The 23446-nt window shown below is 50.2% G+C and overlaps 1 protein-coding gene across 1 annotated transcript in view; it reads left to right on the forward strand.

Moving 5' to 3' along the window:
• The window catches only part of Kirrel3 (kirre like nephrin family adhesion molecule 3), a 126642-nt gene that overhangs the window by 18430 nt on the left and 84766 nt on the right, over positions 1-23446 (forward strand). Inside the window, exons 3-4 of the mRNA XM_076841599.1 lie at positions 15093-15242; positions 20978-21127. Coding sequence (XP_076697714.1) covers positions 15093-15242; positions 20978-21127 — 300 coding nt within the window. The remainder of the gene's footprint in view (positions 1-15092; positions 15243-20977; positions 21128-23446) is intronic.

Genomic DNA, 23446 nt, shown 5'->3' on the forward strand with positions numbered 1-23446 from the left:
GTTCTATCACTGCTCCTTAGTTCCACTTCCTCCCCTGCTTCTCCCTAGCCTTCCTCTGGGGATGGTTCCCATGAGTGCATATTCCAAACCAGAAATCACAAGGACCTGAGATGCAAAGACAGGAACATGGCCTGAGTCTCTTGGCCACGCAGCAACAGGCCTGAGATACAACCAGGGCCCCTGCTTCATGGGCTGCAGAGTGTCTCCCTTCTGCACCCTCCTGCCCCCACCATGTACACTTAGTGCTCTGCCTGTCCCCGTCCACCGCTGGGTGACCTCATGCAAGGATGGATAGATGGGCTCCCTTACAAGCACCAAAGAGTCGGTATTTCCAGCAGCACTTATCAGTGTCTTCTTGGCATCCAGACCTTGGCTGGATCGATAGAGGAGCCCCTCTCCATGCCACTAATGAGCACAGGGCAGGCACTGGCTGGGGCTGCAAGGCTGATAATCAGTAGGCAAAGGATTTATAGTGACTTTGGACTCACCCTGCCTTGGCCAGCCCGATTGCTCTTCATTAAAGACCCAGGCTGTCCAGGACGACCTTGGTGGATTGTATATGCTGAGAGAAGAGTGAGACTGGGAGAATCACAGGCTACCTGGGCTGTCCCAGCTCAGGCAAGGAAGAAGGGTGAAAGAATGGGCCCTTGCACTTTCTGCCCCTCATCCAGAACTGGGAAGAGGGGTCCAACTCTCCTATATAAGCCCAAACAAAATTTTAGTCATTTTGGGAACATTTGTGATATTAGCAAGCTTCTCCTCACTTGGACATCAATCAAGCCACCAGTAGGATTGAAGGTATTCCCAAGTCAACAAAGGTCTAAGAGAGACTATGGTGAGAAGGTTCCATTTTCTACTCTTGCTTGGTTCTTCTGGCTTTCTATTTATAATTCCCATCCCAGACCTAAGGATTAAGCTAGATGACCTCCTAACATCCCAACAGAGTTCAAACCCTGTGCAAATTTTGACAAGAGTTAGATGTTCCACCACAGGCAGCTGGTTCTAACAACCCAAGCCTAATGTAATAAATGTGACCCTCTTAGGTAGTCACATGAATGTCTACAACTTTGGTGTTTGGAAATGAAGTTTCAGATAAATACCAGATAAGAAGCCGTAGAAACACTTCTCCTACGCCTGGTCCTGTGTGAGTACTCAGTAAGTGTGAGGTATTCACACCTTCTCCCAGCTGCAGACCCAGAGCCCCAGCTAACATCCAGGGTGTCCCCAGCTACAACCAGTCACTTAAGTGACTCCAAGTGTAATTACACACCAAGAACTGAGCTCACTGTCTCACCTGAAACCAGCTTTCCTTTTATGTGTGATGGGCAAGGCAGAGGGTAAGCAGGGATTGAATCCAGGGGTGCTCTACCACTCAGTTACATCTCCAGCCCTTTTTATAATTTTATTTTGAGACAGGGTCTCACTTAATCTTAAAATTCCAATCATCCTGCCTCAGCCTCCCGAGTTGCTGGGATTACAGGTGTGTGCCACCGTGCCTGGGTGAAGCCAACTTTCCTTCTAAGAGCACATGGCTCCCCCATCATCCCACACTGAAAGCCAGGACCTAGAAACCCATAAGTGTCTGTCTCCTTCATCCCCTATAGAGTATTATCAATTCTGTCTCCAAATGGCTCCTAAGCCCATTTTCTTCTTTCCACTGATGTGCCCTTATGACAGGCTAAAGCTGCTGATCAGTCTTCCTGTCTTCAGACCTATCCGCAGCCCATCCTCCTCACTGTCACTATTGTGATCTTCTGAAAACTCAGGTCTGAGCATGTTGGTCCAAAACCTTTGATGACTTCTCATTAAATTCAAGCTTCTTAGCATGCACGCGAGGGACCATGCAGTCAAATCCCCCATGCCCACCTAGATTACATCCTGTTAAATACATCCCCACACACAGCCCATGCACCAGTCACACCACGTTTGTAATAATGACAGTTGCATGGAAGGCAGGAAGGGCTTTGTGCTCTTTACAACAAATGTCCTATTCCATTTTAACAAACAACCCAACAAATAGTGTCTGCCACCCCAGTGGGGAAATTGAAACTTAAAGGGACTAAGCAGCTTTCCCAGGGGTGCACAGCTATAATGACAGTACCAGAGGTCAAGCTGAGACAGTGTAGCATGGGTGATTTCACTCCTTCAACAGACTCTGACCCCCACACTTTGCTTAAGTTGCTCCCCATTCCGGCGAACATTCCTTGCCTCCTCCATCCTGCTTACCCTGCAGCCCACTTACGAAGCCAGCCCACTGTGACTCCTCCCTGGCGACTGTGTTTACCTTGCTTTTGCCTTTGATCCCAGCTCGTTGTGCTTATATCTGCTTTTTCCGGGTTCTGAGCCCTGATCAGCAGAAAGCATAGCTGTCTCTCTTCTGCACCCTGTACCCAGGCCAGGGTCTCAGAGTTGGCCCCCACTCCTGCCTGAGGCCACTAGAGCATGCCTAGGGTTGGCACAATCCCTGGCATCCCTTAGACCATCCATAAAAATTAGATTTATTAATTATATGTCAATCAGTGGGCCAGTGCATTCCCATCACTACCAATCCTGTGCCCCTGTGTTACAACATGGCATTCTGGAAATCTAAAGCTCACTTTCCTACATCAAGAGCTGGCCCAGTGCTGAGCAGTAGAAAAAAAGCAGAAGTCAAGACTTGGGCTAACAGGAGGGATCTGAGCCATCAGTGTCCCTCCCTGTCCCACCTAGCAGCATTCTGATATCCTCAGGGCTGCTGAGCTGGCTCTTTCTTTTACCCTTCCTTCCATTTGCTTGCTCCTCTGGACAAGGATGGTTTTCTTTAAGCTCATAAGAGGCAATTTGCTGCATGCGCAGGCTGGGAGAAAGCTGGTGATAAATATCCCCAGTACGAGTACTCGTAAGCCTTCCCCAATTGGTCACTAATAAGAGAGCAGACAGTGATATCTTAGCCCTTTCTGCATGGCTGATCTGCCTCTCCAGGAGACAGAGGCCAGCTGGGACAGTGGAGCCACAGAGGCCCCCACACTCAGATCTCTCACCTGCACCTCTGGATAGGAAGAAGTAGATGTCTGATTAGTCCTATTTCTGATTTGCAAAGACTCCATTCTCAGCTGGATCCAGGAACCCTCATGACAGGTGCTGCTCTGGTCCCAGTTTTAACATTCCCAAGCTCAAAAGAAACTCATGGATTATTATGCAAGAACAACCCTTCACTAGGTGCATTCCACCTGCCAGGATCATTTACACACAAGGCCTGTCATCCTCACAGCAGATTTGCCAAGTAGGTGTGCCGTCTTTATTTTGCAGATGAGGAAACTTAAGGCTTAGAGAGGGTGAAGAGCTTTCCCCAGTTCACACTGCTAGTGACAGGGTCAGAGTTTCTTCCCAGGCAAGATTGACCCTGTGTTTTTTCCTACTCTCCAGGACTCAGACCCTGGCAGGTGATCCATTGGTCAGGTACTCCAAGTGGGCAGCTAAGGATGGGTATTCATCACTCATACTTCTACCTGCACCAGAGTGACATTACTCCTCCATCACCTTCCCCATATCATGATTCCTCCTCCACGGAGCTTCTCTGCCACCCCCTTCCCAATTTCCACACTTGAAGTCAGCCCCTCTTAAACCCCAAAATAACTTTATATGATATCTTCATCAAACTGATCACTTGATCCCTTTTAGTCCAGTGACCTGGGATCATGTGTGACCATCCAAAGACTCAATAAGTTTCACTGGATGTCCTGAGAGTAGAGACCAGAGTAGCAGGATTTCAGCTGGGCTGCCCCAGCTCACTGCCAGGAGGGTGGGCATGCATATGTGTTTGCAAAATATAGGCTCCTTAGAAGCAAAGGCACAGTGACATTCTGTCCACGTCTAACTAAGGACAACATTCATCTCCCCTCAACCTGCTTCTGAGACAAAGTCCAGGCCTAAGTGGCCAGTCTAAGAAGGGGTAGAGTGGGTACACCCTTGCACCAGCCCCCACAGCCTCCCAGCTGACCTCCAAGCATGGATCTAAAGAGGGAGTTTGTAGTGGAACAGAGGGGCATGCAGCACCCCTCCTCCCCCATCAGACTCAGTGCAGAGCATGTTCCAAGGTTCTAGCTCCTCTGTCACACAAACCACCCCAGATCCCATGCTTTTACACTCATCTGTGCTGAGCCTGCCCCACCACTGTGCAGCCATAATACAAAGACTTTTTTTTTTTTTTTATGGAGTGACAACAGACTTGGAACACTGGAGGACCAGAACACACCCTCAGAAGCCTGGGACTGACAGTTGTGGGTGGCAGGGATGAGTGAGTACCGTGACTCTATGAGTCCAGATCGAGAAGACCCCAATCACCATGGACTTAGTGGCGCTGGCTGTTTTCCTACATGCTCTGCACACACAGAGACCATAGCACCATGAACTCTAGGGTCTTAAAGACCACACAGACCACTATCCCCTCAGAGCTCCCAGATGGCCCTCATGGCACAGTGAGGCCTAGCCTGTGCAGAGAGAGAGGGTTTCAGGGAGGTAGAAAGGTTCAATAGAGCTGGGAGTGAGGCCAGGAGAAGAAGAGGAAGTGGGGAGGAAAGGGCCAAGATCCACAAAGGCTTGGGCACAGTCACCTTGCTTCCTCAGCTAGCATTTCTGTTCCAGGAAAAAAAAAAAAAATTCTCCCAGAAATTCTAAACCAGAGGCTTTCCTACATTCTATAAGAAAAGGTCTGGCTGGGAAAGGGGTGGAGCCCAGAAGCCAGTTCTATCCGGTCTCTCAAACACACCTGGGTGCACAGGCACCAGGGCAGCAGTGGGCTGGGAGTCCATCACTCTGCGTGAGCCGGCCTCCGTAACCTCAGCCTCCCATGTCAACACAGCTCCTCCCTCCCCAATAATTGGGGATCTCAGGGGCTGGGGGCAGAGGTATGTGAGCTCTTCATGAGGTCTTCAGCTTTTTAAATGTTCTGCTGCAAGACATCGGAGACCGCCGGAGCCAGAGTGGTGGTTTTTCCATGCTGTCTTGAGCTGTCAGTCCCCAAAAGAGGCCAGGGAGGGGGTGCAGTCTAGGCCGGAAGCTTGGGGAACTGATGGAGATGAAGGAGGCAGTGAGGAGGGGAGATCTACAGGAACATGGAGAAAAGCAGTCTGGAGGAGTCCTGAGGGGGGAGAAGCTGTGATGTCCTGCTTCTGCTCTGCCCTGAGCAGAGGACTGAGGGCTGGGGAACATCTGCAGGACGAGGGGGATGGGGGTGGGGGAGGAGAGCAACAGCTGAGAGAGAGGCAGCAAGGTCACCTACAGCCTGCCCCCAACCCCTCCCCAAGACCAGAGCCCCCTGAGGACCACCTGATGCCCAGCTCCCCTGTCCCTCTCCCTGGGCCAGGCTGCACCTGTCTCTTCCAACACCACCTGTCGCCACTGCTGCCCCACTTTCTCCCACTGGCTACTCACTAGCACCCACTGCCACTAGCACCCACCAACTCAGCACCTCTGCATGGATGCTCCCAATTGAGCGCACCCTCCTTTTAAGCCTTCTTAGTCACACCTGTTAGCCCGGCCACCTCCTCCTGCTCCTGGTTCCTGCCAACCTGGGTTAGAAAGAACTGCACAGGAGGGGCCCTCAGACTCAGATTCCCAACTCTCCACCCCTCCACCTCTCCTCTCAAGCCTGGCAGCCCTCCCCTCCTTACCATGGTGTTAGGAAAGTCCAGGGGGGAGGCCTAGGATTGTGGCTCAGTGGTAGAGTGCTCGCCTAGCATGCACGAGGCACTGGGTTCGATCCTCAGCACCACATAAATGTAAAATAAAGATATTGTGTCCATCTAAAACTTAAAGAATAAATATTTAAAAAAAGAAAATAGAAAAGTCCAGGGGGCTCCTTGGTAAAGGGCTCCCTCGGCCTGCCCAGGCCACAGCAGCCTGAGCATGCAGGGGATGCACACAGGGTGAGGCAGTCACCTCGGGGTTGACGTGGCTTCATCTCAGAGTCCCTGGGTCCCCCATTTGGCAGGACTCCTCCCTTGTAGGAACAGGACCCCTCCTTGCAGTGAGCAGAACATTTTTCTGCAGAGACTGAACCCACCAAATGTGGAAGAGTTCAAGTGCATTCCCATCCAGGCCCCTCCACCACCCTGCACAGGACACACTCACACAGCCTCTCGACAAATGGAAGCCAACGCAACACTGGCCAGACCAGGAACCAAGCTGGCCCTCCATGGCCCAGGGGATACCCCCAACTCTGCCAAGGCTAGCAGCCCTCTAGCAGCTACGTGGGCCTGTTGCCCACCCCTCCCCTCCCACCAACAAAGCTTGGCTCACAGCTGCCCTCATGCCTCGACATCTGTGCTTGTCCACCCCAATGCCAGCCTTGAGAGCCACCTGAGAACACCTGAGAACTAAACCGAACCGTGGTCTGCCTGCAAACAGGAGCAGCTGTTTGCCTGGGTGAAACATGGGCTCCTCAAAGAGCCATTGACACTAATTAAAAGTCCCCCTCGCCTTCCCCTCCCCTGTCAAAAGGGAGTCATCCATTGTCCTGGGTCACGCCTCCCACCCACACCCACTCTCCCGTGGAAGTCAGCAGCCCTGGCCTGGTGTTCAAGATGGAGGTCAGCTTTCTGAGAAGAAGAAGAGCATTCCTGATGAAAAAGGGCCATTTCCACTGAGCACTTATTGTGAGCCAGGCCCTGAGCCCAATGGCCCAGAGGTGCACTCTTTCTTAATCTCCAGAGTGACTTTCTGATGGTGGGTGGTATTGTCTCCATTTTATGGATAGGAAAACTGAGGCTTGTCAAATCAGTGGACATTCCAGGTTTCAACCCCAGATCATTCTGGAATCCCTGCCCCCACTCATTACCATGACACTACCTCCTCCATCCCAAAAGGCTGCCCAGTCCACAGGGTGAAGGGACAGAAGGATTCTTTGGGCTGATGTGGTTGTGAGGGACAGGGTGATCAGAGCACCCAGAGGCGCACACTCACACTCTGGGGTGAAGCTTCCCTGGCTAGGCGGTTAGCTCTCACCCACCCAGAGAATCATGCCCATAGGACATTATGCCTAGGGAAGTCAGTCCACCTCCTCCTCTAGCACTGGCCTAGGGCTGAAGGCGGTTCTGTGAGTTCCTGGAGGTCCAGGACTGCATGGTAAAGTGTATAAGATCCAAATAAGGATCTTAGGACATGGCTCTGAAACAAGACTTCTGGAGCCAATGTCCTTTCTAAGAACAAATTGTGTGAATTTGCCTTTCTGCCAGAACGTGGGCCCCAGACAACCTCATCTTCACATGAGTCTAATTCAGTACCCACATCAGAGGACTCGAGAGAATTCAATAAAATAATCATGAAAAGCTCTTATTATGTGCTTGACCTTCAATAAAAGTTAGCTATTATAAATTTTATGACAATGAAAATATGACTTATAATATTTCCTGACTTATGATGGGATTGTGTCTCAATAAATCCTTCATAAGTTAAAAATATCACAAGTTGAAAATGCATGTAATAGACCTAACACACCAACAATCATATCCTACATCGCGGAAGGCTGCAGAGGGTGGTCCCTCCCTCAACCCACACTCGTGTGAGTGACAAGAGGCTGCTGCTGGCTGCTCTGCCTACCATCACAAGAGACAACAGTACCCTATATTGCTGGCCTAGGAAAAGATCAAATCCAAAATTTGCTGTGTACTTTCACTTCCACACCCTCATGAAGTTATAACTTGTGAACTGTTTGTATATAATTATAGAATATGTATATTATGTATAGAATTATGTTTTATGATCATTATATAAGTAGTAGTTATTTGTGCAATAATAAGTAACATCCATTACACATCCTTTCTTTTATCCCTCCTGGTGGTGACTGCCACAGTCCGGCTGCAGCAAAATAACCCGGGGGGTGAGGAATAACTTGTGTACGTTGATACAGCAGGAATGGAAGCCGTTTATTGTAGGATCTGAGCGATATTTATACATTTTACACAGCTTATCTAATTAGCATAAAATAGATACAGCAGTCAACCAATAAGGAATCTCCACGCTTAATGGCTGGCTTTTGTTACTTCACAAACCACTCCCTCTGGCATTTTGCCAGGCGCCATCCAGACTTGTTTACAGACTCTAACATTTCCCCCTTTTGTTTAATTTAAATAACGACCATAGTGTTTTTTACAGAAACACCATAAATAACCTGCTAGAAACAGAAAGGGAGGATACAAAATGTTACAATACCAAGCCAATTGATGGCTCCATGCAAGAAGCCCTTGGAAAAATTATACCAGCAATGACACCGTTAGCAAAAATACCTAGTTACAATTTGTTATAGATTATAGTTTGTTGTCTCAGTCCAGATAAAGCAGTGTCTCAATAGATTAACTCACAGTCCAGGTAAATCACAGTCCAGGTAAGTTCTGCAGGCAGCTAGCTTAAGTTGTAGCAGCAGAAACAGCAACAGCTCCGAAGTCTCATCAGGTTCTCAGCCGAAGTTTTGTCCAGTTCTCAGCAACACTGTAAATTTTTTTACCTTTGTTTTTACCGGCACTGGGAGGAAGGCAGGAACTCCGGATGGCTAAAGAAAATCCTGTAGCATTTTACTAAGAAAACAACCTTCTGAACAATTTAATACATTATCTCAAGGTTTTTCACATTTGAAATAAGCCTTATAGTGCTCATTACTCATTAGCTTCCAGGTGTGGGAGAACCATTGTAGTTACTGGCCTTGGAAATGATCAAACTTCAGGGACGCCAGTAGCGTCTTCTGTCAGCTGTAGCATCCCGGGCAGCCCCAGATGGCTCTGGGGGAGTCCCAGACTCAAACTGCTTCCGGGCACAGGGAGCAAAAGCCTGCGAGACTGTGCCTCCAGGTCAGGTCTAGATTTGGGCTCGCAGTGGCGTTCCGCTCCCCCGGGCAGGGGGGCGGGGAAGAGCCGGCAACTGCCGCTTGGAAAATTCTTGCTGTGCCATGATTGGCTTGGGCAGGTGGCAGCCGCCTTGTCATTTCAGGCACCCTCCGGTATCGAAAAGTATTCAGTAATAGCCTTTTGTTGCAACTTTTTTCCTGATAATCCTTTTTCTTCTGAACTTTCTTTTTCTTTCTGACTAGAGTTTCTGGGCTTCCATCAACACATGCCCTAACTATTCTTGGTTCCACTGGGGTGCCTTTTTCTCTTATCAATTTACTTCTCACCCCTTCCATATTTTCGTCACAAAGACAATACAACATTTCAAGACAAAACAAGACACAAACATACTGCATCAATCTTCTCCATTTTCTCGAAATGGCCATTTTTCCTCTCACCCTATCTGCCTAGGGACGAGCAGATTGCTCCTGTCCTATCTATGGACGGGCAGCTTTTTTCGTCACTTACCCCCGAGTGTCCCGGGGCTCCCCGTAACGGGCCACCATCTGCCACAGTCTGGCTGCAGCAGAATATCCGGGGGGTGACGAATGACTTGTGTATGTTGATGCAGCAGGAATGGAAGCCGTTTATTGTAGGATCTGAGCGATATTTATACATTTTACACAGCTTATCTAATTAGCATAAAATAGATACAGCAGTCAACCAATAAGGAATCTCCACGCTTAATGGCTGGCTTTTGTTACTTCACAAACCACTCCCTCTGGTATTTTGCCATCCAGACTTGTTTACAGACTCTAACAGGTGACCAGTACTATAATTCACCCTCAACTATAGCTCGGTCTTATTGACCCACAGCTGGAAGGCAGACCACATAAGAACCAGGAAAACATCTTCACTCCAGAGATCCTCCACCTCCCTTAGATGGTCTGGGAGGCTGCCTGGTTGGTGGAGTGAATACTAGCTTGAAAATCAAAATCCAGATTTCGGGTCATTAATTCAATATCCAGTGGGTATGGATATGGGACAGTGGATAGTTTAGAATAGTGGATATGGACTCTTGGGTTTGAGTTACACCCAGGTTACTCATGTGACCTTGGGCAGGTCCTTCATTTCCATGAGCCTCATGTGTCAATCAGTTTTTCTCATCACTATGACAAATAGCTGAGATAATCAATTTACGAAAAGAAAAGTTTTATAAAAAGAAGATATTTTGGCACACAAATTCATTTTTAAAAATTTATTTTGGCACACAATTTGGGGAGGTTCCAGGGCATGATCCAGCAGATCCAGTACTTTTAGGCTGCTGGAGGGGCGCTGGATGGCAATGGCAGAGAGCATATGGTAGAGCAAAGCCGCTCACCCCCTAGCTGTGAAACCAAGACATAGGAAGAGATCAGGGTCCCACAGTTCCTTTCAAGGATGCACCATCAATGACCTAAAGACCTTCTCCCAGTCCTACCTCTTAAAATTCCCACTACCACCCAACACCTGGGCCTTTAACACTTAGGCTTTTGGGAGACACTTAAGGTCCAAACTCCAGCGCTCAGTTCATCTGTAAAATGTGGGTGACAATGGCCACCACACTTTGCAGGTGCAGTGTGTGCATGCAAACCCTGGACCTGGCCACCAGTGGGTCACACATAAATAACTCAGTGGTTTTTTGTTTTTGTTTTTGTTTTGCTGTAAAGCCTGACTCCTCGAGACTCTGGCCCTTCCCCTTTAGTTTTCACTTTTCTCATTCTGTGTGGTGTGCTCAGCACAATATCTGCTTGGTCAGTAGTTGATAATGCAAAACCAATTTTCCTACAGTGATGACCGATCTCAGCAAACAAACTAGGGTCGGTAAGCCACAAGCACACAGGCATGTTCAACAGATAGGCATGCCATGTTCTCACTCGGAGCCAGGCTCTGGGGACAGAGGTGGAAAAGATAGCTGTGACCTCTGCCCTCAAGAGAAAAACACTGTTCCTTCATTTTGTTTCTTCAGCATCAGATATAGTAGGTGCTCAACAAATGTCTGGAGAAATTGAAGGAGATGAAGGGGAGGGGAAAGGGGGAAGTGGGAAGGAAGGGAGAAAAGAGACAGCAATCCCTCTGGGTAACAGCAGTTTCCTGGGATCAGAACAGGGCCTTGGATGATGGGCAGGGCTGCTTAGGAAGGGTCAGGTGAGGAGGAGGTACATCCCAGGAGGATGGAACAGAAAGGACATGAGCAGGTCGCATAAGTGAGCAACCGCGCAGGGTGCTGTGGACCACACAGAGGCAAGGGGAGTCAGTCTGTGGAGAGGCATGTGACCCAGGATGGGAGGTGACATGTTGTCCCAGAGACAGTGCATGACAGCCATGAGAGGTGGCAGAAAGAGAGAGGTGACTTAAGAAGGAAGATCCAGGGTGACACATGCAATAGGGAGCGGGGGTGAGGAAGCCTCGGGGTGTGTCGAAAGAATCCAGGTGCAATGAGGGCACGGGCCTTGGGTTGTAGCAGAGGCAATGGAGACGAAAGGATGAGCCCGAGAGAACTTGAGAGGACATCTGGGCCAGACTCTGAAATGGTGACAGATGGAAAATGGTGCCGGAAGGCTGGCGATGCAGCTCAGGGGCAGAGAACTGACTAGCACGCAAAGTCCCGGTCCCTTCCCCAGATCACAGAATTAAAAAGAGAGAGGCAGGACAATGGAGGTGGCACTGACTCAGGCTTCTCATCATTGTCATCGGGCAGAATAGGACCCTGAGGGGGCAACCTGGGGTGGAGGAGCCGGGCGTGAGGCTACACCGAGGGCAGGAGCTCCGCGGCTCAGCGCCTGCTCCGCGCTCACTCGGATGGCCCAGGTCCCATGACAAGGCTCCAGGCCCATCACCTATTTCTCGCAAGCGGACAGGGCTCCTGCCTCGTAGCGAGTGTCAGTCAAGGTGCGCAGAATACACATGTGCTGGAGGAGTGGCCGTCCACTCAAGATCATCTCCAGGAGGTTAGAGAAAAGGATTCCAGGCCCATCACATTTCACTGCATCGGAGTAGAAGATCCTACGGGAAAAAGAAAGCAGGGAGCAAGGGACAGGAAAAGAGCATTCTTTGGGCAATGACCCACATCCATGTCTTGAGACTATGCTCCCAGGAGCCCTCGGCAAGGAAGACCTCAAGATCTGCCGCACAGGTGAAGAGAGTGGGCCATCCCTCCACTGCTCTCCTCCACAGCACCCCAACTCTAACCTACTCCACATGATCAATAGCAATATAAGAGTCATGAGGGGCTGTGGGTGTGGCTCATGGCAGGGTGCTTGCCTAGCCTGGGCATGGCCCTGGGTTTGGTTGCAATACTGTAAAAACAAACCCCCAAAATCTGAAAAAGCATCTCGGGTTTCAGAGAAAACAAAGGTATTTTTAGTGGCTTCACATACTGCACAAAAATTAAAATTGGACTGGAAAGGAAGACTGTCAATTAGAGTACTCATCATTAACCCCCCTAAGATAATAAATAACTTTACGTGTCCCCTCGGTGGTTTCTGAGATGATCCTGTGTCTCCAACTCCCAAAGGAACATTCGTTCCATAGAAAATTCCAACAGGTCCAAAGAGACAAAGTGTGAGCACTGAAGCCTTCAGGGGACTTTGGGGGCTCGGTGCCCTGGAGCCCTCTCAGACCCTCTGGTGAGCCATTCAGGACCCTCTCTTTACTCTGTGCAACCCTTAGGAGTTCTTCAGAAGCATCTGTGCCTGCCCCCCAAATCCTGGTTCTGAGACACCATCCAGGGGACTTTGACCATGCAGAGTCCACCACCCGCCCCCACCCCCACCGCGTCCATTGAGCTAGAAGGCATTGAAGACAGCCCTGTGCTGAGCTCCAGAGCCTGGTCTCCATGGTGACAGTCCAGGACTCACCCTTGCTCTGGGGACGCCTCCTGCACCCCCAACTCCCCAGATGTCCTCACCCAGCACCTCACCCAACACCTCCTGCTCCCTCCAAACAGAAGCAGGCTGGAGGGGCGGAGGGCGAATGGGACAATTATCCGTATCTAATAAGGGACATTTGGGAGGACTCAGGCACCACTTCATTTAGGGACTTCTCATTACAGCCCCTTCAGCTCCAGGCTGACAACTTGATAATTCTCTCTGATAGCACAATATTTGGCGGCTACCTCGGCTGCCTTGACATTGTCCTTCTTCCAGGAAAGATTTTGAGATAAAAGAATGAGCTGTGAAATCACCATTACAGCAGGGAGAAAAGGGCCTGGGGGAAGGCGTTCTCCCCCCTCGCCTGCCCCTCCTCTTCCCCTCCCTCCTGCTCCTCCTCTCCCCCTCCCTCCTGCTCCTCCTCTCCCCCTCCTCCTCCCCCTCCTCCCCCCTTCCTCTCCTCCCCTCCTTCTTGCTCCTCCTCTCCCCCCTCTTCCCCTCCCTCCTCCTCCATCTTCCCTCCGTCCTCCCTCTCCTGCCCCTCACTCCCCTCCTCAGCTCCTTCTCCAATCTCCCCCTCCTCTTCCCCTTTCTCCTCTCTCATCTCTTCCCTCCTTTTCTGTTTTGGTGCCAAAAACAGTCTAATTACAACAGAAAACTTGAAGAGACAGAGAGAGAAATCCACCACACAGCTGATTAAAATGTCCTATGAAATCTAATTTGTAAAGCTCAAATCAGAATAAGAAGTGTTACTCCCACAATTCAAGGCCAATTTGATTTTTAATGAGACTCCTCAGAGACGTGCCAGGATCTCATCAGGCTGTGAACCCCACTACCTGCCTGCCTGCCTGCCACACACTCTCTGGTGTGTAGCTGCACCTCTGCTCTGGGCAGGGGCCTCCACCACACCCTCTGCTGCCACCACCGGCCTCCCTGAGGCCACCTGCTGCTGAGAGCTGAGCCCTATGTGTGGTCTGGGCCTGGGGCTATGCCCTTCCAAGAGCAGCAGCTAGTGTCCAAGACCCCTGTGGTGCCAGGTGGGAGAGGAGAGGCTGCACCGGCTTCGGTTCCTCTTGGTCATTTGTATCTGCAGGGTAGCGGGTAGAGGAAAAGTGAGGGCTCAGAACTCAAATGGACCCTAGCCCAACCACCATTCATTAGCTGTGTGACCTTGGGCAGACTGCCATGCCTCTCTGATCCCAGTTTCTTTGTCATAAATTGGGGATATTTCTGCCCTGAAGTATACTAAATGAACCACAGGGGAAGGAGAAGGGGTATATGTGTGCCAGATGTTCAGTGACTCGGTTTCATGTTGTGGTCAGCTGTAAGTGCCCAGGGAACACAGACCATGTAATCTCCCTTCTTTAACAACTCAGTCTAGGACCAGGCTTAGGGAGCTGCATCAGCCTAGCTCAGTAGAAAAGAATGAAGTCTATAGGGTCAGAAGACTTGCATTCACAACCTTCACCTGCCACTAGATGATCCCTAGGAACTCCAGTTAACTCCAAAGCCCTCCTCTGCCCGCTTCCTGCAGAGTGGGGTGGGTGGTACTCAGATGAGTGTGGCAGGGCAGGGACCAGTGTTGATGAGTGATGGAGCAGCACAGCTTCTGTTACTTCTCACCTCCCTCTCTCTAGCTTCCGCATCTGGAAAATGGGCATAAAAATAGTGCTTACTATTTTTAGTATTTACTATTTCACTGTTGTAAGAACGAAAATATTAGTGAGCTAATATCTGAAAGCCTCAGAACAGAGCCTGCATCTTCTACGCGTGGCTGTGTGTTTGTTTAGTAAAATATGAACTGAGAGCTGTGTTGGCTTTGGCCACCTTGTTTTGAGGTGTGGATGGGAGACACTGGCTCCTCTGGTGATTTTCCCTAAGCAGGAGGAAGGCTGGGCAGGTCCCTGCAGCACAGGAAGGGGCAAGAGAACGTGGTGAGCCCTGGCCACCAGCTCCCTCCAGGGCCCCTTTGCCCACACCGCACCACCACCTGCCCCTCTGGTTCACTAGAACAAGAGCAAGAGAATCAGAACCACAACCTGATTTATTGGACCCTTGGGTTGAACTAAAACCACATCATTCCCCAAGTAAGTGGGGACAGGTGGGAATTCAAACAAGGAAAAGGGGGAGTGGCCAGCCCCAAGTATGTGGGAGAGGGTGGCCTCTTGAGGAGCTGGAGTGTGGCAGACCCCCAATACCAGGGATGGGCACTGATGAGCAGAGGGGCTCGAGTTTGGAGCCAGTTCCTGAAAGAAGGGGATAAAGCTAGGGTTAGGAAGGGAGGCGCCTGGGGAGGCCTGGTCTCCGGGGCCAGCCTCAGCTCTGCTTCCAGGGCTGTAGGGGAACCCTCCAGATCTGACCACAGTGCTTGTCTCCTTCCTAGGCCAAGTCTACTCCTTCAGCCAGCAACCCCAGGACCAGGTGGTGGTATCCGGACAGCCAGTGACGCTGCTGTGCGCCATCCCAGAATACGATGGCTTCGTTCTGTGGATCAAAGACGGCTTGGCTCTGGGTGTAGGCAGAGACCTCTCAAGTGAGTACCTTCAGACCCCCAGGCAGGCCCAGCCGGGCCACTGCCCCACCCACCGTCCACTCCCCTAGGGAACGCTCATCTTCCGTCACAGGCATGGCGGCATCAAACCTCCCACGGCCACTGTCCTCCTGGGCAGAGCCAGGCTAGGCAAGGCCGGAGTCTAGACTCCCTAGGAGTTCCAGGGTCTCTGGCTGCAGTGATGACCCCACCCTCCATCCTCAGGCTCCTCCTGAGCCTAGCCCACGGTTGCCCTGGAGAATCTATTCCCAAGTCAAGCACACGACGTCTGATTGCCAGAAATTGAGTGCTCTAGTTTCTTGGCCCAAGATATATCCCCCGTTTTTCGAAGCATGACCTGGCTTCCCACCCAAGTAAGGAAGCCAAGTGAACTAAAAAGTCATAAAGAAACCTAAGCTGGTCTTAGAGATCATCTTATGATGGGGACAGAAAACAGGAAGGTTTTTGTTGTTGTTTTGGTACTGGGCATTTAACTCAGGGTGCTCTACCACCGAGCCACACCTCCAGCCCTTTTTATGTTTGATTTTGAGACAGGGTCAAGTTGCCCAGGCTGGCCTTAAATGTGTTATCCTCCTCTTTCAGCCTCCTAAGTCACTGGGATCAAGGGCTCGAACCACTGCACCCAACTTAGACAGGAAGGTTTTACAATGAATGCCAAACCGTGTTCGGCCCTGCAGGCTGGTGCCCCCACGCTGAGCTCCAGGGTTTCTGCAGCTGCTGGCCCATGAACTCCCTGATTGGTGTCTATGCTGTGTCATTTGCTGACTATTGTGAGTGGCTACCTGTAAACCTATCCAAACCCCTTTCCAACCCACCTGTCCCCAGCAGAGAAAGAATGGAGTCATCCTCCCGCTCACTCCACTCACTCCCTCGTTAGCCATTGTTATTCCGCCCCAGGGTGGATAGACACATGGTTGCTTACTGAGCTTGACATAAACAGTAAAATTCACAAAGACAGATCTGGGTGTCATTCCCCTGTGATTTGGGAATGGCTGAGGGTGGGCGATGAGTGAAAAATATGCATTCAACTGAGAAGTAGCTTTTGCCTTGTTCGTGGTATACAGCTGCAGGAAAATAAAAATCGAAGTGCACTCAGGAACCTGATGGCTGGGAAATTAATATTTTAAAATGTGAGTTATGTCTTGCCAAAAATGTATATTGAAACATTATAGCAATGGTCAATAGCAGTCACAGGGTTTGAATGCTGCAGCCCAGCTGAGCATGGATAAAATACACAATAATATCTCCAAAATATACTGTGCTGCCATAAAGTTTAAGTAGTATGGGAACCAGCCAATTTCAGAGACTCTGAATTCCCTTACCCTAGAGAAACTGGGAGAATGATACGACCTTCCCAAACAAGAACTGCTCATGTTCTGGGAGGCTCTGAGCTTGGTCCACAGAGGCCGTCTGGGCTCCTGGTCAATGGTTTTCAGCCTTTGGTCAGGGGCATGGGTTTTGCTAGGTCAGTGGCCAAGAAAAGGTCCCAGTGACCAGGGATGGTTCATAGAATGGTCCTCACAGCATGGTGATGGCCCCTCTATGATCCAGTTCCACAAATGGCTTTCTGGGGTCAGCTCCAGGCCTGCTTGGTGCTGAAGGACAATGGGTCTGAGGAATTGGGGTCTGTGTCCTCTCCAGCTTGTCTCCAGTTATAGGAAGAAGCTGGACCCTCTCTTCCTACATAGCCCAAGACCAAGCTCCTGATAAATACCTGTTCTGTGTTTGATCACTTGTCCCCAAAGCTGCATCCTGATAATAATGCCCGATACTTATCTGTCTCAGAAAACGCTCCTAGCCTGCCTGATGAGGAAAGGAGCAGGGCAGAACCCACTCCCATTCAGCAAGTACTTGAAGACACTTAACACCTTGAAGGTTTTCCTGGAGGGAAACTGAGGCCCAGGGTTGGGCTCTACCTGCTGGGGGTCTGCCCACTTCCACTTGAGCCATGTTGCCCCACTTTGTGTACCAGGCATGAGACCCTCACAGAAGACCCCAGTCTCTTTCTGGTCACCAGGGCTGGAAACACCAGTCAAAGAAAATGACTTATGAATATACTTCCTCATATGGATAGAACATTTTCTTCTAAGAAATTCAAGTACCTCTCAGATATAATCTCAAAATCTACAGTTGTCCAGAGGGACAAAAGGATTTTCCCCTTTATTTAATAGATAAACAGAGTCACAGTGGGGAGAGAAATTGTGTTATTTATATAACCAACTCCAATGCACAGGACCCTGTCTGCTAGCCCCAAAGGTGGAGACCTCACCTCTAACTCACTGTGGTCTTTTATTTAAATTAACCTTTAATACACCAGGCACTTGACACTATTCTGCTTCGTCTTCACTGTGACGTCCTCGCGTCGTCTTCATTTCACTGATAAATAAGGAAACGATACCACAGATAAGTTAAAGAAACTCACCCAAGCCCGGCACAGTGGCACAGGCCTATAATCCCAGCAGCACAGGAGGCTGAGACAGGAGGATCACAAGTTCAAGGCCAGCCTCATCAATTTAGCAAGGCCCCAAGCAACTTAGCAAGACCATCTCAAAATAAAAAATAAAGAAGGGCTGGGAATGTGGCTCAGTGGTTAAGCACTCCTGGGTTCAATCCCCAATGCCCGCCCCCACCCCCCAAAAAAGGAAGAAGGAAGCTTGCCCAAGACAACAGTGAGGCTAGCATTGAAATCCAGGCAGTTTGACTTTAGAACCCAGACCCTAAATAATTCTGCCTCCTTCAGGAGTAGACAGAGAGTAACAATGCTGTGGAAGGAGCTAGAACATCCTCAGAATCTACGCTTCTGAGTCTGTTTTCCCAAGATGCTGCCAGTCCTTGGGATAGCATCGCAGCTCGCCGCCTAATTAGGCAAATACAAACAAACCCATCACTGATGTTTTCAGCAGCTCATGAGAGTGAAATCCTGCTGGTGATAGCTTACAAGACAACAAAAACACCAGCTCCAGCCAAGACGCCGGCAGGGGACCAGGGACTAATCACAGGACAGCGGGATCCAGAGGCTGGGCTGCAGGGGTGGGGGGGGTGGGGGGGTGAGCCAGCTGCACTGAGGGCAGGCAGCTGCGAGAGGATCTGACTGGACAGCTTCCAGCCCGGCCCCACTCGAAGCCCCCTGCCCAGGCCCCAGAGTCTGAGCCAGCTGCCCTTACCTGGGCTCCTTTGCCAGTCAAGGGCAGGTGAGTGGGCAGGAGGAGAGAGGGTGCCCTCGGGGGTGCAGCTGATTGCCTCCTGAGCATCTCTAGCCAGGACTGCACAGCTGTGGAGAGCAGTGCCCTTAGTAGCATGATATAAAGGGCTATAAAGGGCCCCCCAGAGCATGCTCCCAGGCCTGGTAGAGAGTCACAAATACTCACCCCACTGACCAGCAATGGGCATTGGTGGCCCAGGGAGCCTGCCCCACTCCGGACTATCCTTAGCTTATGGAAGGGGATGGGTCTTAGAGCTCACCTAGTCCAGTCTTTCATCCAGTGTAGACAGCACCCCAGCAGCCTCCTGGAGAGGTGAGCATCCAACTGTGGCTTGACTATAGCCGGGGATGGGGACTCACTGCCCTTCTTGGCAGCCCGGACCGAATCCTTGTTAGACTCCTCGGATACCTTGACGTGCTGACTGTGGGTGTCACTGCGGTCCTGAAGAGCAAAAGAACACATCTGACCCACACCACGGGACTTGGGAATGTTTGAAAAAAGTGTTTGCATGTCTCTCTCTGTCCATTCTCTTTCTCTCTCCCCATCTCTCTCTAGCCCTTGTCTCTTCTTTAAAAGGCCAAATGTGTCCAATCCTGAGATGTTCTGAGAACGCCCCATCCTGGGAAAGGTGCTTCAGAAAGAGCAGCCATGTGGGCGGCTGGAGGGTGGTGGAGGCAGGGAAGAACCAGGAGGGGGTGCGGGTGTCTGGGGAAGGTAGAGTTCGGGTGAGGGGATGCCTGGAAGATGGACGCTGCTGGGACAGACTAAGGAGGTTGAGGGCCCCAGATCCAGGAGAGAGAGGAATGGCCCGGCCTGGCCAGCTATTACTAAGTTAGCATTTATATTCAGCCCTACACAGCAGCAGGAAAGCTGATCAATGATTTATCATCCTCAAACTTTTATTTATCTATTATTCATGCCAGTGGTAGAAGGGGCCCCAAATTCCTAAGTGTCCTGAGCACCTCAAGTGCTTAATCAGGCCCTTGGGCTCTGGAGGTGGGTAGTAGGAAAGACTGGAAAAGGGCCACTTAGGGTTCAAGTGCCCTGAGGTTCCCAGGTCCCAGTAGATTTCTGCTCCTGTCCATCCTGGAACAAAAGTTTTCCCCAATGTGTCTATGATTCTGTTCAGATGACTGCAGAACCTGGAAACGCTGTTGCTGCTGCTGATGCAGAACATACTGCTATTATTGGTCTTTTTATGTAAATATAAATATATATATACATATATAGATAATTTGAATTTTTGGAAACTTTAGCTGTGCTGTCAACTTTGGAAAAGTATCCCAGTTTACCGTGTTGAGTTGGCATTGTACAGAAATTAAAACTTAATTTTTTTCCATTTGTACAGGGGTAACGCACTGTATTAAATATGTAAGGTCTTATCTATGTGGGTTTGATTACAGAAACTAATAAAGTATTCTCTAAATAATGAAAAAAAAAAGTTTTCCCCAAAATTCACCTTTGATCCTTTTCCAAATATTTCTCTCTCTTTTGTTTTTCCTCCCTTCACTCTCTCACTCGTCTTTTCTCTGTGAGTCTGGCTTGCTTCTTTCTCTCTTGCACTCCCCCCCCACCCCCCCCCGTGTGTCTCCTTATCAAAACATTTGTCTTCTTAGTAGACCACAGTGCTGAGCATTTCACTTTCTAGAGCAATAACCCAGCTGTATCTGACCGCACTTCGCATTTCCATTTCTTCTCTATCCTTTCCTCATAGTTTGCTCCAATCAAACATAAAACCCACAACATCTTTGCACACACGCATGCGCACACACATACACACGCACACGCACACACATACACACGCACATGCACACCCTGCCCCGACACCCTGGGAAATTCTGACTTTTTTTGCTCCTTACAGGAGATGGGGCCCCTGAGCAATAACCAACATTCCTCCACCCCCACCAGGCTCCCCTGAGCTAAAAGAAAATTCTTCTCTTTTTCCTGAGAGTCTAATAATTTTAGCCTGTGACATAAACTGACAATAGACAGATTAACAGGGGGAGTATACAAGCTTATTAATGTCCCGAAACATGGGCGCCATCCTCAAAGTAGGAGATTCGGAGAAAGGGCCAGATAGTTGAAGCGGAAATAACATTTTGAGCTCCTGAAAGAAACAGGTTCTTGAAGCTGCTGGGGGGAGGGGGTGATGAAAGTTATGGAAGGGAGAAGGGAGGGAAATGCAGGGAGCAAAGGTGGCCTTACCCTGCAGATAAAGCCTGTCAGTCCCAGTCAACACAAGGCCATCTCTTTCTGGGCCAGGGGTCAGCTCCACAATCCCTTCTCTCTGTGAAAAGATCTTTTCCCTCAGCAGATAGTGGAGATCAGTGGAAGAGCTTCTACCTGCTTCCGCTGCCCACTAAGTGGCTTTCTTTTTGTAAGTGGACAGCTTGCTTTTCAGAGTCGTTCTCTCTGGTGCCTGTAGCGCCTCCAAATAGCCATCAGGATACAGGCTAAAGAAGTCTACTTGGGTGGGGTGTTTTGATCTCCCTCATCTGCCCGCTGTCTCCACAGGTTACCCCCAGTACCTGGTGGTGGGGAACCACCTGTCAGGGGAACACCACCTGAAGATCCTGCGGGCAGAACTGCAAGATGATGCTGTGTACGAATGCCAGGCCATCCAGGCTGCCATCCGGTCCCGCCCCGCACGCCTCACCGTCCTGGGTAAGAGCCATCTACGTGAGGGGGCAAGGATTCTCTGGCCACCACCAGGCTCGGCTCCAGAAGGTGCCTGCTGGGCAGGTGGGGGACCCCCCACTGCATCATCACGGGGCCTCAGCTGCTCCCATGGTGTCTGTGTCCCTCCACCACAGGGGACAAGTAAAGGCTCCTGCCTTAAAATGTCAGAAGGCCAATGTCAACTAACTCTGATGTGTTTGACCACACCTTAGGAGCTAATGAAGGCTCCTGGGTGCTCTGTGCGTGTGAATAATGAAGGCTCCTGGGTGCTCTGTACGTGTGAACAAGACCAGGCCGTAGGGCAGGCAGTGCACAGTCTCAGTCCCTTCTTTCTGAGTTGTCCTCTGCCAGGGTGCCAACAAAGCCCTACCTGCCCACCTCGACTGCGGAATTAGTCTTAATCTTGATTCCCCCATAAATTCGGTGTTCATAGGGATGGCCAGTGACCCCTGTTCTTTCCCCTCACCACACAGTTCCCCAAGAATCTTGGTTCTCAGGTTATTCCTAGAAAAATTTATTTAAGGCCCTCATTCCCAATCCTACCTTTCCCCCTTGATCTTTCTTCACATGTCTCTGGGACAACGCTCCTGAAGAGGTCTCCATTCCTTCGTTCTGGTAGACTTGCATGAAGACAGGGATGGGCTCACTTGTTAACCCCTTAAACCACTTCTGATTGAGAGTCCAGTCCCTAGGAGTCTCCCTCCTCTGACCAGATGTTCTGAGAATCAGTGTTGCAGGGAAACAGGTTTTGCTCCTAAATAATAATAGCTCACATTTGCAGAGCAGTGCACAGTAACTCTCAAAGCCCTTGACACACATTCACCTCTTCCATTCCTGAGCCACTCGTAAGGTCAGGGATTGTTACCTCAGGTAAGAAACTGAGGCTCAGAGAAGCAGAGGGCCTGGCCCAGGTTCTGCTGGCCAGGGCTCCTTGCACCACCTCCATGGCTCCTTGTGGTTGAGTCTTTGCCAGGGACATGGGGGATGGAGCACGGACGGGCAGAAGAGGGAAGCCCCAGTCTGCCCCAGTCTGCCCCAGCCACCTCTTGGCAGCTGCCACGGAGCAGTGACGACAGGGTCAGCAGCTGGGGTGCAGCCTCGACGTCTGGAAGATAAGGTGCACGGCTGCTCAGAGATGAAATATTTAAGAGCGTGTCAGGTTATCTTCAAATCTACACGGCCAAACACACTGGAGCAGATGATTCCAAGCTCGGCAGCAGACAGGCCCCGGGGGATCACTTACAACCGGGAGCTGGGCTTATTGGGATGGGGAGAGGGAGTTGAGGCCAACCTCCCAACTTCCTCCAACCTCTTTCTGGCCTGTGAGGAAAGGATGTAAAACAAACTGTTCTGCAGGGTAAATAGGCTGGATAGTGGACCAGGAGGAGGGGATTGAGAGGGGCAGCCAGGGATGCTAAAGAGCATCCCCAGACTTAGTGCCTAATGGTCACTCTGATTTGAGGGCTGCTAAATACCAAAATGGATTGGCTAAGTGATGTTGTAGGATCTCTATCTTCATAGATGACCCAGGCTCCATCCTGCAAATAACCTGCCTCCGCTCTCTTGTCTTGGGGGGCAGGGTAGGAGCGGGGTGGGTGCCACAAAGAGCAGAACCTAAGTAAGCATTGTTCACTCCTCCAATTTCATGCAAGACCTAAATTAGATGGAGACATACCTAGTCCTTGAGGCATATTAGCCTCACCAGCCAACCCTGGTCATTCATGCTTCCTATCCTCTACCATCTCAGTAAACCACAAAGACCAACATTCTAAATCTAAATTATTCCTGTGTTTTACAGATAAGGAAATGGAGAGACTCAGAGAGGCACAGGCACTCACAGGAGGTCACAGAGCTTAATTAACATCTAAAATCAACTCCATGCTTTCCAACTTCTGAACAATGCTCTTTGCCCAGTCTCCTCATTTCAAATGCCAGCAGACTGTCATCTGTCCGGCTGGTTAGGAGCCAGACTTCTCAGAGCAGGGCCTTGGGATTCAATCTAGATACCTGATTTTGTCTTGAATCACATCTAAAAGGCATTTGCTCCCCATTTTCCAGTGGCCTGACCTGACATTGTTTTCTGGGCACAGAGCTGGGTTTGTGCGGGGGAGGTGTCTATTCAAGTCTGGAAATCAGCCAAAGGGAGAGTAGTCATAAAGGGCCCCAGCAGGGTCCCCTCAGTACAACTTCTGAGAGTCACAAAGGGAACCCGGACAGGCATCTTGTCCATCAGCCTTTCAAGCAGTCTCTGTAAAAACCATTTCTTACCCAGCCCTGGGTAAGAAAAAGCTACCTTTGAGCTCT

Source organism: Callospermophilus lateralis, chromosome 2 (genome assembly GCF_048772815.1).
Source record: "Callospermophilus lateralis isolate mCalLat2 chromosome 2, mCalLat2.hap1, whole genome shotgun sequence".
Taxonomy (NCBI): Eukaryota; Metazoa; Chordata; class Mammalia; order Rodentia; family Sciuridae; genus Callospermophilus; species Callospermophilus lateralis.